This window comes from Hipposideros armiger, unplaced genomic scaffold (genome assembly GCF_001890085.2).
Source record: "Hipposideros armiger isolate ML-2016 unplaced genomic scaffold, ASM189008v1 scaffold_1159, whole genome shotgun sequence".
NCBI classification, from domain to species: Eukaryota; Metazoa; Chordata; class Mammalia; order Chiroptera; family Hipposideridae; genus Hipposideros; species Hipposideros armiger.
In genome coordinates, this window is record NW_017732509.1 from 225,358 (window position 1) to 240,698 (window position 15,341).

At 47.2% G+C, this 15,341-nt stretch overlaps 1 protein-coding gene across 2 annotated transcripts in view; it reads right to left on the reverse strand.

Annotated features, from left to right (window-relative positions):
- The window catches only part of ZXDC (ZXD family zinc finger C), a 61,816-nt gene extending 48,326 nt beyond the window's left edge, over nucleotides 1-13,490 (reverse strand). Inside the window, exons 1-6 of one of the 2 annotated variants that reach the window (XM_019632660.1) lie at nucleotides 12,445-13,490; nucleotides 9,623-9,775; nucleotides 9,445-9,523; nucleotides 8,391-8,521; nucleotides 3,569-3,739; nucleotides 62-208 (exon numbers count right to left, since the gene is read on the reverse strand). In XM_019632660.1, coding sequence (XP_019488205.1) covers nucleotides 62-208; nucleotides 3,569-3,739; nucleotides 8,391-8,521; nucleotides 9,445-9,523; nucleotides 9,623-9,775; nucleotides 12,445-13,396 — 1,633 coding nt within the window. In that variant the 5' untranslated portion in view covers nucleotides 13,397-13,490. Of the gene's footprint in view, nucleotides 1-9; nucleotides 209-3,568; nucleotides 3,740-8,390; nucleotides 8,522-9,444; nucleotides 9,524-9,622; nucleotides 9,776-12,444 lie in introns of both variants that reach the window. The other variant, XM_019632661.1, reaches the window with a different exon arrangement.
- Nucleotides 13,491-15,341: the final 1,851 nt, after the last annotated feature.

The window sequence follows — 15,341 nt, forward strand, 5'->3', positions numbered from 1 at the left end:
CTAAGAGAGGAGCTTACGGAAGTCACATCGATAGTCAGGATTCCAGAGGTCAGCGCCTCATCTGAGGCTCCTGCCACACGACTGCCATCGGCAGGTGCATCCGAGAAGAGCGCCGCCAGGTCTATCTTGTTGAGCTCGCTCTGGCCTGGGCTGCCAAGTTCACTGCTGAGTGGAAGCGAACTCGGAGCTCCTAGCTGAGGGAAGAGATCTGAAAAAGAAATGAACATTCCAGTTATTTTATGCCTTTAGAAGACTAAGATGTTTTGCTTGTGTTCCAGATGTTAGCAAGAAACCCATTAAGGCAACATCAACTAACTTCTTCCTGCTCCTGTTGCCTGGCACATTAAAGGTGGCCACACACTGAATGTAGGCAGTGTGATGACATATCAGGCATTTTACGTAAGTTGTCTCAAATCCTCGAGCTGACAGGGATTTCTCCAGACAGAGGAAAATGACTTGAGAGTCTAAATAACATCATTTCTAAAGTCATATTTATTGGTAACAGGACTTGAAACCATGTGATGCCGGATTCAAACCCTATATTCTTTCTGCATATAATAGCTACCTCTGATAAGACTGGAAAACTTTCCATGGCACACAAATCTTCACAAGTCGGACACAAGCTGAACTCTGGCTCTGGGATATTTTTTGGAATTAGCTCGTGTCAACTCACGTCTCATTAAACTCTATGCCCCATTCCACAACTAGCTGTCACTCTGAAACGGATTTGAGTCATCTGGGGGTGATCAGTGAGAAAAACATTGGCCTGTGGGCCCCAGCTCTAGGGAGCTGCAGAGAACTCAACAGATCAGGTCCCCCCAGGCACTCTGGAGATGGGCTCCCCTCCACCGACGACCACGGTATTCCCATCCTCTAATACTCCCTCCTACCCCCAGACTGATCATCTTGAGGTTGCAGAGTCTGTTTGACCATCTTTGTCCCTCATCACCAGGCACAGTGCCTGGCTCTTAAGCAGCATTTAATGATTAAATAGAAACAATTTTAGTAGATCCCTCGTCCTTCAGTCTGAATTACTGGTCTTAATACTCTTCAAGCATTTGATTATTTGTTATCCACTTACATAATTTAAAATCAGAATACCCTTAAGGGAATGAACATTAACATAATTCTTAAAAATTTCAATGAATATTCAAGTTGGGGGTTTATACACAAGTGCACCCAATCATCCCAAATCCAAGGACTCTTCAAGCACCAAGCAAACAGAACAACAGGAACACAAAGGATTTGGGCAAAGGAGCAAACAAGGACCTGATGTTATTGTTTCTCAAGAAATTCCTACCCGCAGCTTCTAGAATGCGCCAGTTCCCAGCCAGAGGGGAAGCTCTCAGCTGCCCGGCTCTATTCCTCCCACACCAACTGCTGGCTAATCTCAAACTCATACTTTCTAGTTGTGGACACCAGGTCAGAGTGCCTATATTTCTCATGCAAACGTATGAAAATCTATTCTAGACCCCTCAAAAATAAATTTTAAAAAATGACCAAATTCAGAATATATCTTTAGTTATTATATTACCTCAAAGTTTAAAAATAGGATCAACGTATTATTGCTTCATTAAGTATTCCTTAGTACCAATGAAACATTCTGAAAGAAAATACCAGTGATTCTTTAGCATAACTAAAAATGAAAAACTGCCTCTTTTTCAAAAGTTTCTAAAAATTCCCTTGACAATGTTGAGGACTCAGCTCCCTATGAAAAGATTAATAATAATAATCTCAGTGCAAATAGATACCAATTTGATCATAAATTTCCTATTTAGCACATTATTAATTCCATAGATATTTACTAGAGACCTGCTATATGTAAGGGGCAGGTATTCAAAAATCATTAAATAAACATTAATTAATAGAGTATCTAAAACATAAGGTTATAATCATGACCTCGCTCCAGCCCTTCCTTGCCTATGTGACCTCAGGCAAATCCTTCTCCTTTCCGCCTCAGCTTCTTTGTCAGTGACAAAGTGGTGAGGACCCCCCTAGCATAGGACCACTGTGAGGGACAACTCAAACAGCCAATCCAAGGCCTGGCATAGCTCCTGGCAAAGTTGGTCCACCACAAATGGATGTTCCCAAGCACCTATTTCTCATCAGGCGAGCACAGGGTCAACACCTGGTCATCTACACCTAACATATGGCATGCAAGAATGACACAGAAGTCAATGTCACATCATAAATGCAGAGCCTGGGAAACAAGCACTACAGAAGCACCCGAGGCTCTCACATCCAGAGAATAAATGGTGCTGTTGCTGACTTCTGAAAGAGCCAGGCTAAGAAAGGGGAAGGAGCAGAGAGTCCGGGCGCAGAGCATGAGAGCTGCAGCTCAGAGCTGGGCAGGAGTGGGTAAATTTTAGAGACAGAGGCAGGAACCCAAACGATCACTGAGGGCCTCTGAAACACCAGTGTACGGTGCTTAACTGGCCTCTGTGAGATGAGTTGACAGCCTGTCACATGAGTCCTCAAGACACCTAGTACCTGGAAAGGCAGCTTCTTTAAATACAAAGCTGAATGGCAATCACTGTTAGAGCCAAAGGAGGGAAAAAGTGACCACACTAAATAGGATCAGAAGCCAGAGGAAGGATACAAACATTCACTAACTCATAAGCTCTACTCTCGGCATTTTAACAAGACATTTCACTCGAAAACCACTCAAATTATCTTCCATGTTTGAAAGATGGGGAAACGGAGGCTAACAAACCAGTACCCTGCCCAGGATCACAGAGCTGGGAAGTGGCTAAGCCCCAACGCCAGTGCTGCCTGTCATACAGGTGGCAGTGAGCAGGGCCTGGTTAGCAACACACTCAGGTAACTTTACAGCTAACTAGGATTTCACCACCCAGGCACTGCCAGGTGCAGCAACCCCACCACACCCCAGAAAGCAGGGTGGTGTGAGTATTCTAGGAGACAGGCAGCCACATACTCACTCAGAGCCCTCAAACCTGCCCATAGGACTATGCATGTGGCCTTGAGATGCAGGATTCTAAGTCCCATGCCATCATATAGCCAGATGAACAGGCCCTCATGTGCCCAGACTCCACCTCTGGACGACCGTCGTGGTTCCCTCTCTGCCCTCACGCCCCCACTCCCATCCACGTCCTGAAACACAACTCTTCTCATCTTCAAGGACTTTCCTCAGCAGCAGGGTGGAGAAGAGGAGACAGAAGGGAGTGGTCAGAAAGAACCATGGAACTTAGAAAGAACTGAAGAAGATGGAAATGGAGGAGGGGCAGGCTCAGAATTTCCGACAAAGGTCACCAGGGGATACAGATTTAGGAGACACATGCTAGGAAAAGCCAACAAGGTAGAAGACTGAATGTTCTTCAAGGGAAGCAATTTAGACAAGAAGGATCAGAGAGGCAGAGGCAAGAAGCGGAGAGTCCAAAAGAGGCCATAAGGCTTGGTAACCATGGTCCATGGGCTGGTAAGACCTCACTGCGCTAGATTAACTTAACCTAGGACTCAGCCAACTTCTGAAACACACTTTTGCTCCTGTGACACACGTTGAGCTTACATATCTTTACAGCTCCCTAAGAGGGATGTAAATCAAGCAGACCTGGGTGCCGGTTGTGCTGCCTGACCACATGCGCCTTCATGCTGTGCTTGGAGGTGAAGAGTCTGTTACAGCTGGGGACTGGACAACGGCTTTTTGGAGCAGCCACATCCTGCAGGTGTTTCTTGGAGTGAATGTAGAGACTGCTACGAGCAGAGAATCTGGCACAGCACCCTGGAACCAAAAGAATGAAGAGTGTTAAACCTGTGGATTACCAAGGAACCAGCATTGACATTTCCTCATCACATCAGAATCATAAGATAATGCATGTCCACGCTTTGATCACTGGCAAGGGACATACACCTAATATCCCTTGGAGCAGCATCACAAGAAATCAAATTTGAAAGCAAACTGTTTTTAAAAGGAGACTTGAAGTACCACATCAGTTGTGTATAAGATGTGTAACCTTGGACAAGTTAACTCTGAGCCTGTTTCTTCACCCACTACACAGGGATGCTGGAAAGATTAAGTTAAATTGTTAAACAATGCCTTAAACAATTGCTAAAAGTTTATACTAATCACCTCTATTAAGTTACTACCATAAAAACAATCATAATCCTAGGACATATAGTTAGAAGCTTTCTCAACAGATCACCAAGGCCAATTCTTCTCATTTTACCAATATGAAACTGATGCCCAGAGGGACCAAGCAAATGGCCCTAAGTCAGGGGCACGAGCAGAGCCTGGAGCTGGCACTGTTTTGCTAACTACTCAACTGCTTAGCCAGTCAGTAAGACCACAGACCTGCACACGGGTCAGAGAGTAGACAAGACAGATTAAAAAATACAGCCACCTTCGTCCATGCCCTGACTAGCCACTGTTGGAGCTCTGCACCATGGGGACAGAAGGGGAAGTGGGGTTCTTGGCAGCTATAAGCTTGTGACCTGGTAGGGACATGTGAACAACCAAGTATCATTACAAAGGGCAGAATAAAACCAGCTGTAGTGCTGTGAAGTGTGCTGGAAGCAGAAGAAAGCAATACACCTCCTGAGAGGACAGAGAAAAGGTCTCAGGAGGCAGATATCATGTGAAGCAACTGGGCCTCAACAAGGGGTAGAGGCCATCCGCAGCAGACCAAGTTAAGGCGTGGAAGCCATGAAGGGCAGCAGGTCCAGGTGAACAGAGCCTGCTCTGGAGCTTAGCTTGACTGGATCCCAAGTCTAGCTCAGCCGCTTGCTAGCGAGTGGCCTTATTTATCCTTTCAGGTGTCCTTTTTCTTTTCTGTAAAGTAGGGATGTCACCTACCTCACAGGGGTTATGAGGGCTACATAAACCATTACCAACCTACAGAGTACTTGCACAGTGTCTAACAAAGTGGAAAAGAGCATTGTTACACTATGGTACCTCTTGGGGTGGCAAGGTGGAGGAGTCTAGGGCCAAGAGTAGAACTATTTTAGGAAAAGAGGCTATAAAGGTAGGACATGGCCAGATGAGTAAGGGCTTTGGCTACCTCTAAGAGTAGTTTTGAACTTATTTCATTTTCAAACAAAGCTTCAAACTTGTTTCCTGGTCAGGCTCATAAAAGAACATTAGGAAAACACAACAGACAGAACAGATGCTGTAGGTCTCACCCCCAAGCACCCTGTCTATGATGGCTACTTTGCTCCATACAGTGCATGGCAGTACCTCTATCTGCCATATCCCTAAACCCCCTTTCCAGTTGGGAGTCCTCAGCACAGATTTTTAGAGGGAACTCACAGAGCAGAGGCACCGAATTCACTTTTCAATCAAACTGCTTTCCCAAGGGCAGGGGTCAACCACAACGGGGATATCAGCCACACACTTGCCAGCAGTTGAGTTTCCATTTTAAAAAATATTTGTTAATTCAACAGGGAACAAAATATATGTCATTTTAATTTGTATTTCCTTTGGTGACCAGGAGTGTGACCATTTTTTTCATGTGTTAACAGCTTTCTCTCCTAATTGCAACGTTATCTAGTGAGATTTGTGCCAGTTCTTTACAAATCAAAGATATTAATAAACAACAACCCACCTTTACACCAAGTCAATCCACCCTGGAGAGGAGTGAAGCAGCCCATCAACAACAACCTTCTTTCCAAATCCCCAACTCCACAGACACCTGCTCAGCTCACATCATCATTTACATGGTGACCACAAAACAATCTACCAACCTCGACTCCATGTGAGACACTGCGACATACCCAAGACACCATCACACGTGCCTTGGGGAAGCTCCCATATCGAATATGCTGTCCTCGGTCCTCCACCTGCCCTCCCTCATATATGCTCGCTGCCAATGGTCCTAGCCTCTCTTCCTCTTCCTGTTACCATGGAAACGGAGGGCGGTGCTTGTTTTTAACTTATTATTATGGAACATTTCAAGCATCTACAAAAGCAGAGAAAATGGTATAATCACCCAGACTCGAGAATAATCAACTCTCACCCTATCCGAAAGAGGGCTCTGGAATCCCTCCATCAAGCTCTTTGCCTTCACCGCCACTCCCCAAGAAGAGCGTTCTCAACCAACCACTGCCCTATCACCCCCTCTCGCCCATTATTTGCATCTCTTTCTGCCTCTACCGGTGCCTCAACACTCAACTTACTCAAAAGTTCTCAAGGATATAGTTGCCACAAGCAAAACCAAAACACCCCTCCTATGTAGCCAGCAACTGCCCTTTCGTCTTTCCTTCAAACACTTCTAGAAGAGGAATGGCATAAGCATCTTCAGCCTTGCCTTAGCCCACCCCTGAGGTACCAGAGCAGAGCTCTGCCCCAGCTACTCCACTGAAACTTGAACTTTGCTCCATGAGCGAAAAGACCCAATGTCCCTGTCTGCCAGAGGAGCCCCACACATTCCTCACCATTCCATTGTGCCTCAGCACTCAGGACTGACTCCCCTCCTTTCGCAAACCTGCTCTCTTGGCCTCAGCACCACCAACTCTACCATTCTTGCCGTTCCTTCTGAGGTCCCTCCCAGGGTCCCTTTTCTACTTTTTTACCTAAATTTGTGGCAGTCCCCAGGGTTTTGTCCTAGGCCTTCTTTTGTTATTTAATAGCAATCATAACAATAGCAGTAGGTGACATTTTCTAGGGGTTTCTATATGCCTTAAACTTAACTAATCAAGCCCTCACAATAACCCTGTGAGGTTTTATTACCACTTTTCAGACGAGGAAAAGAGGCGCAGAGAGCTTAATCTGCTTGTCCAAGGTCACAGAGCTACTAAAGTGGCAGGTCTGGGATTTGAATCCAGGCAGTCTGACTCTAGCATTCAAGCTCTTAATCATGATACTGCCTCTCTTCAATATACAGTTGACCCTTGAACAATGCAGGGGGTTAAGAGCACTGACCTAACATCAAAAATCCACATCTATGACTAGTCATCCCTCTTGAGTACACCGATTCCCAACCACAGAATTGACCCTTGAACAACATGGGTTTGAACTGCATGAGTCAACTGAACTGCGGTCAACTGAAAAAAATCTGCATGTTAAGTGAAGCCGCGCAGTTCAAACCCATGTTGTTCAAGGATCAATTGTAAACTATTTCTTGAGAAACGCATCCATTTCCATGGCTTACATGATTATCAGTGTGCTGCCTGCCTCACTCCAGCTCACCTACTCACCATGCCCCAGCAGCACAGCCCCCTGCCCTCTGAGTGTCTGAACTTGGAAAGCCCATGAGTACCTAATATGTAGTATACGTCCAAACCCAACTCCTCTTCCTCCAACCACCTGCCCTGTGTCCGCCTCTAAACTGAGATACTGATCCCAACTATTGCCTCTCCCACACCCCCATCTTCCAAAACCCTCACCAAGCACTGTTAATTCTAATTCCTATCTCTTCTGTCTATGCCTTCTCTCCCTTCCACTGCCAAAGCCCAGTCCAGACACCAGACCATCTCCCCAGGAAATCAGACTGAGTCTAAACTCAAGTATGATCCCATCGCTCCTCTGCCCCAAACACTCAAAAGCTTGCTACTCTTGCAGCTCTAGGAGACCGCCCCACGCTGGTCTTTCTGCCACCTCCACCCCTGGCTAGCTATCCCTCACTCTTCAGCTGACTGGCCATTCCCATGCCCCATGCTCTAGGAAAAGTTTAGGTGACCTCCTTTGGGCCCCCACAGCACCCTGCATGTTAGCTATCAACCTGTCATACCCCAACTGAGTGCTGATGACAGCACTGTGTCTTGGTTATACCATCTGTGTTACATTCATTACCTTCTAGGAACTGATTTCAGCTTTTCCAGATAAGGAAACTGAGGTCCAGAGAAGCTTACCTGAGGTCATCAACTTAGGGAGAGGTAGAGCCAGGATTTGAATTCACAACTGTAGCCTGACCTGCCTCCGCCAACCTCCAGTGCCTCTTCAGTGCTAGAATAGGGCCAGCACAGCCAAGCCACACAGCAGACTTTTGGTGAATGAGTCATGCATTTGGTGTTTTAAAGAAAAAAAACCTCCCTAATACACTTTTTAGAAAAACAGCCCAGCTTTGCTTCTGTTCAATCGCAGCCCTAGTAGCATCCATTTACTATGGATGTGCCAGATGCCAAAACAGCACTTTTCACATACAAGTTCACCTAATCCTCACAACTACCAAATTAAACAGGTAACTAACTAGAGCCACAGATTCAATTGAGTGCACTGCAGGGCCAAGAATCAAACCACGGCTCATACTGAAGTCTTTTCTTTCCAATACACAGTTCCCAAGATAGAGCAATTAACACAAATTAGCCAAGCAAATCTAATGCTACAACTTACACTCACCCTGTCTTTAAGCAAAACTTACCTTTAAACAACTAAAAATTACAACATCAATGTGGACATGGTACTAGTTTACAGCTCAAAGTAATATATTAAAATCTACCTTCCACAGGACACTCGAATGGCTTTGTGCCAAGGTGGGTGATGCTGTGGCCTTTCAGATGCTCTGCTCTCGTGAATGACTTTCCACAGCCTTCAACAGGGCAGGTAAACCTCCGGTCATCATCGTGTTTCCTTCCAGAACAGAAAAACAAGGCACTATGATTACTCACACAACCCGGAAGGTTGACTCTTTTTTAAAATTCTGCAAAATATACCAAACTACAAACTCTTTGCATTTAAAACAATTTTCTGAACATTTCGGAAAATCTTAATTGTGTGTCTAGCCCACATGGGCAGATTTGCAGTTTAGCCACCCTGTAATTAGAAATTCCACTCTAATGACCTAGCAGACCCCAGAGTCAGACACAGAACAATCATTGCTGCTTCAATCTAGCAACAGCTGAGTTTCAGTGTATTGATGAAGCTACTTCCACTGTATAGGAATCCCAATAATAAACAAGCTTTCCAACCAACAGAGGGCAATGAGAGGTGTGCAGAGAAAATCCACTGCAATGCTAAAAGGACCTTCTGAAGCCCACTTATAAACACTGTCTTTTCCTGAGTAACATTTTTATATTAAATCCCTCAAATCCCAGCTGTGTGAGCATGGACAAAACCACTCAACCTCGAGTCCCAATGCAACACAGGGAGAATAAGACTATCAGTCAGAGTTGTTGTGAAGATTAAATGAGATACACATGCAAAGTGCTGAATGTCACCTGCATGCAGGCTAAGCCCTCTAAGGTCATCATTATCACCATGAAAAGTCTATATTGACATGAGAAAAGCTTATTCCACATTAATTTTCTTAAAAATATCGAACTGTATATAAAGGGTGCCAATTAAGTTTAAAAACAAGCACACACAGAAAAAAACTGACTTTAGGTGATCAGATCCTCAGTGGTTTTCTTACAGCTTTCTAAATTTTCCAAATTATCTACACTGGGCTTTTCTTTAAAAAAAAATCTACAGATATTTCACCCATAGGCTTCTGCTACTGACAAATAAACCATTCATTTTCAAAAGTGATAATTCAACCAAAATGCAAAGATTACCTTTTGTGCCTCAGAAGTTTAGACATGCTGGTAAAGGTCCAGCCACAGCTGTCAGAGTCACAAATAAAAGGTCTTTCACCTTAGAAAAGAAAGTTATACCACATAATTACAAATGCAAGCTAATACAAAGACAAATCTTGGAACCAAATGATATTGCGTTCTCTAGCTCATTCATTACCTGTATGACTTCTCAGGTGAATTTTCAGGCGACAGGCTTTGTCATATTGTTTGCTGCAGCCAGGAAAGGAGCAGGAAAAGAGTTCCTGTTCCCTGAAGTGGGCACGGTTATGGGAAAACAGAGCACTCACCGTGATAAAGGTCTTCTCGCAGCCTGAACAAAGAAAACACAAACCTGCTCACTGGTGTGGCAAAATCACAGAACACAGCTACACTAGCCACCACCCAGGACACTTGACACTGAAGTAGACAAGGAAGAAAATGATTCAGAAGTACCTCTGGAAACTTAGGACCACTGACGTCTGGCTAAAGTAGGGGTAGCTAAGGGCAGCCAACAGGCACAGAAGCGCTACCTGTTTTGATGTGATTTAGAGGTGAAGGACCTGATCAAAGCAAAAGTCCTCCAGTCACAGCCATCTTCTCCTAGCTCTGCAGCACAGATCTTGCACATTTGAATTCAAATGTCAACGCTGCCCGTGTGAGACCCAAGAAAACTCAATGAAATAAATTATATACCGAAGAACAAGATTTTTGTTAGGGTTGAATTTGAAAGGGCCACAAACCACGGTAATATCTGAGACTTTTTCACCACCTCTACACTTATAAATGTGCTCCCTAATATCCTCTGCAGCTGGCAGCCCCCATATCTGTCATCTGGCTTCTCTTCTGCCCATTTCCTCAGGGTTCCCTGCTCTGTCAAAGGAGGTTACCAGGATCATCTTCACTCATATCACCAACATCTTCAGCCCCCAGTTGAGCCACCAGCCAAAGGAGCCTACCTGAGCAATTCTTAGGCTTTCCATACCAGTGGATGCTACCATAGGGACTGTAAACTACCCAGCAGATACACACTGCACAGCACCACATAAAAGTACTGGCCCAAGGAACCCTGTTCTTCCGAGCAACACTGAACTGGGAAATGCTAATCTCCCTAAATGCCCTAAAATCATCCTCTTTGCCATAAATCTGCCCCCCTCGCCCCCCCGTTTTAGGCTTTAGTGTATGTAGTCAGGTAAATCTGAGCATGCTGAATCTCTTGCCTACCTCGAGAACCACCCTCCCCCATCTACAACCCAGCTCTTTGATTCTGCCTCTGCATCTTTCCTACCTGCAGCCACCTTACCATTCCCACTGCCACTGCCTAGATCAGCCTGCAGGAAACTCTTATCTGGAACATTACATGAGGCTTCACTGATCCCTCTCCTGCTTCTACCCATCTTGAACACTGATGCCCCACTGATCATCCAGCTCAAAATCCTCAGGAAGACTTCATGCCCTAAAGCAGGCTGGATTCCTGATCTTCTCAGAATCATGCTCTCTGTGCATTTTACTAGGGAATGTTTCTAAGCCACTGTCAGATCCCCAGAGTATATGAAGGAAAAAATACTGGAACCTGTATTTTTCATTTCACTCTTTCCAAGTCCCTATGCTCAAGTGCGTGTGTGTGTGTGTGTATGTGTAACTATACATATATAGTTACACATACACATATATGTATGTATTTTTATACATATATATATATACACACATATATATATATTTTTTGTTTGTTTTTAAGGAAGGCAGGCTGCAACATGCAGCACCTCATTTGGATGTGTCTGGAGTCTTGGAAGCTTGACTACCCTACGTTCTCCTACAAATGAATCCTGAGAGCTTGTTTGGAAGGTCTAGCAGGGGAGCGCAGCTACTTGTATACCCTTGACCAAAGAACAGTCCTCTCCTCTATCGGGGAAGGTCGTCCTCTTCAACTTAGCGCGCAGCTTCAGGATGGACGCACATGGAGCGGGAAGAGGAAGAGGACACCCGCCTAGTCAGCCAGATCAGCTGAATCAACTCTGGCGATCAATGGGGTTACAGATGTAGCAGCCAGATCGCTCTCACATCCTCAAGTATATTTTACAACGTATACATTAGGAGAGCAATGCATGTATATAACATGTCAATACACACAAGGCTCATGCTAAGCGCATGCTTGCCTTTTTGTTTCAATGAAGGGGCCATGGAAAATCCTTCACCTTCCGCTTGGCCCTCCCCCACCCTTACCACAACCCACATCTACCTGCACTGCTTGGTACCCTAGTTTCCCCAAGCCAACTCCATCCCATGCAGGAATCTTCTCTTCCTCCCTGGAGGCACTGTCTTTCTTAGGGCACCTAAATCCACCCATTCTGATGAAGAGTTCACAGTGTTGAAGCCTTATCTCCCACCAGTGCAAGCAATCACTGGACAAAGAACCACCACTGGATTTTCCCCACATTTTTCAGCTTCAGTCGCTTCATCTGTAAAAGGAGTATGCTTTCTAGAACTTCACGCAACTGTTTAGTCCAAAGTAAAGTATAATGGGCACAAAAACTATACTACACCATTTTGAAGTCTTGCATCTGACCGTTCATCTGTTTTCGTTCAGCACTGAGTGTGTGCCCTGCAAATATCTGGTAAGTGAGTATACCTAAGTGATGACACTGAGGAAAATAAAGACTTGACAACAAATCTCTGAGAAGGTGCAATTATTTCTTTTGTTAACCAGAAGCATCTTCAGAGAGATCTGTTGCCTCCACCATGGGGGAAGGACGTCTGTGATTATTTGTGCTACCTCGCTGTGCTAATCTCCGCAGCAATGCAGGGTTCAGATGCCCTGGGAAGAACTACAACACAAACACCGGAGCGCTTCCGTTCCCGCCCCTCGTACTTGGCCCACCGAGTTTAAATCCTGCCCAACCTAACAACCAGAGGCAGGGCGCCAACGCACCCACTCTGAGCAACTGAATTTGGACCTGGGGCCCCGGGAGCCCCCCTGCAGACCGCCCGCCGCCCCGCGGTTACCGGGGAAGTCACACTTGTAGGGACGCTCGGGCTCGAAGTGGCTGCGCTGGTGGGAGCTGAGCTTGGCCTGCGTGGGGAAGCGCTCGGCGCACACCTCACACTTGAACAGGTTCTCCTGCTCGTGTCCCTTCATGTGCGCCTTGAGGTTGTACACGGTGGTGAACTTCTTGCCGCAGCCGCCCACCGGGCAGTCGAAAGGCCGCAGCTTATCGTGCGATTGCAGGTGCCGCTTAAGTTTGTAGGAGGTGGTGAAGGCCCAGCCGCAGCCGTCCAGGGGACATTTGAAGGGCCGCCGGCCCTGGCTGCTGCCGTGGGTCAGCAGGTGCACCTTGAGCTGGTGCTTCTTGGCGAAGGAGAGCGCACACTGCGGTTCGGGGCAGCGGTAGCCGGGCGCGCTGAGGCCGGGGGCCGGGGGTCCGCGGCGGCCCTCTGCTGGGCTGGCGGCCTCCTCGCCCGGCGGCGCGGGCGGGCCAGCTGGCGGCGGCGCGGCGGCCAGCGTGAAAACGCCATGGTCGAAGCGAACCAGCAAGTCTTGACTGCTGATGGTGACTGTGCCCGCGAGGGCCGCACTGGGCCCCGGGGCTGCGGCCGAGCCGCTGGGGCCCTGTTGGGGGCGGCCGGCGGGGCTCGCGCCGGTCACGGACTCAGCTTCCCGCTGCTCGGGGGCCTCGAGAGCGGCGCCGCGCGGGACTTCCAGCAGTACCACGAAGGGGTCGCCGCCGTCCTCGAGAAGCGGCGGGCTCGGCCCGGGGCCCGCGGTCGCCGCCAGGGCCTCCCCTCGCCGCGGCCCCGAACCGCCATCTTCGGGACCCCGCAGCAGCAGCAGGCGGCGGCGCCCGGGACTCGGACTGGGCGGCGGCCCCGGGCCTCGGCAGAGTCCGCCGGGACCACCGCCGCCGCCATGTTGGGCTCCACGCGGGTTCGGGGCTGCGAGCAGCGCCGGGAGGTCCATCTTGGGCCCAGCTGGGGCGTCGCAGCCGCCGCTCGGAAGAAGCGCTCTGTGCCCCGCCCAGGCGTGCGCGACGCCGTGCGACCGCCCCGACGGATCGACGCCAAAGCACGGCGCGGAGCACGGCCCGGAGCCGCGCGTGCGCGTGCGCGTGATCCTTGGGGCGGCGCGCGAGGCCTACTGGGCTGCGTGACGTCAAGACAGCTCGGTGCGGCGGGGAGAACCTGGGCCAATTCCCGTCCTGGAGAGCTGAGGTCTGATTCCCTACCGAGGAACGAGGCTAACCTGACTTAGAACAATCCTTATTTCATGTGGTTTAATAATTGCAGTCGGCAACCTTCACACAAGTGTCAGGAAACTGAGGCACAGAGAGCTCGAGTTCCTTGCCCTAGATCGCCCGGCCAGGAACTGGGAGAGCCAAGGTTGGAACATTTAGTTCCTGACAATCTGGCTGGACAGCTTCCTCAGGGAGCTCACTAAACTGCGAACCTTCCCACTGCTGGCCTCTGGCCATCGACCTCTTGCGGTGAGTGTCCCCAGATCCTTTCCTGGCCTCTCTGACGGGACCTTTGCGTTCACTTCCAGCTGCATTTCCTAGTAAACTTCACACAATCTCACACCACATCCCTGTTACTCATTGTTGACTCCATTCAGCCATTGCCCTGCCTCCCTCCCCTCACCCCCACGCCTCCAAATTCAATCTGGAGTCCCCCCACTTTTAATGTCACGGCCACCCAGATCCATACCCCTGTTTCACATATAGTTCTTAAGAAAATAGCTCCATAGCTGGTCCTCAACCTCCATTCACCCAATCTACAGAGCAGACTCTTGTGGTCTTCCAAAAATGCAAATCTAATAATGCTCCTCTACTCTCTGCTTCCCCTTTCTCTTATCGCTTTGCTGGTCTTCCCTTCAGTACACACCACTTTGCCATAATTTCTCACCACTTTAGCCCTCACTCTACAATGTCACTGCCCCCATCTTTTCCCTAGTTTTTCCAAAAGGCCATACTATTTACAGCGTCAGAAACTTTGCACAGCTGGTCTCTGATTCCTCTGGAAGACTTAGCTGGCCTTCTGATCCGAAGTACATCCTTATTCTCCACCTCCTCTTTTTTCCCCTCTTATAACTCTCAATTGCAACTGTTTTTATTTGTCCCTTTCTCTGTTAACCCATTGTCTGTGCCCCCCTCTAGAATGTAGACTCCTTGAGGACAGGAACTGTGTCAGTACCACTCACATCTGTATGCCCAGAGGCTAGCAGTGAAGACTCTCAATAAATATTTATTTAATAGATGAATGTTTTATTATGAAACATACTTTAAAAATAAGGTATATCAATAATATTGAAAAGAATAGAAAATATCTGTATATGTATGAATTTAGGCCAAAAATACAGCTTCCAAGACCATGCAATGGAGGAAAGAATAATCTTTTCAAAAGATAGTACTGGGACAACTGTATATCCACATATTAAAAAATAAATAAATAAATTTAGACCCTCCCCCATCTCACACCATATACAAAAATTAATTAAAATAGATCAGAGATCTAAATGTAAAAGCTAACATTCTAAAATGATTAGAAGAAAACAAAAGTGTAAATCTCTGTGATCTTGAATTAGGGAATGGCTTCTTAAATATGAAACCAAAGTACAAGCAATGAAAGAAACAAATTGGGCTTCATCAAAATTAAAAACTCCTGGGTCAAAGAACACCAACAAGAAAGTGAAAAGACAACCCACAGACTGGGAGAGAATTTGCGTGTATCTGCTAAGGATCTACTATCCAGAATATATTTTAAAAGTTGTAGGATCTAGGGCCGGCCGAGTGGCGCGTTGGTTAAGAGCTGGCTTGGGACACCAGCTCTGAGCAGCAGGGCCCCAGTTTGGATCCCACAGGAGGGCCAGTGACACTGCCCTCTACAGCTAAGATGCTGAACAACAGCTC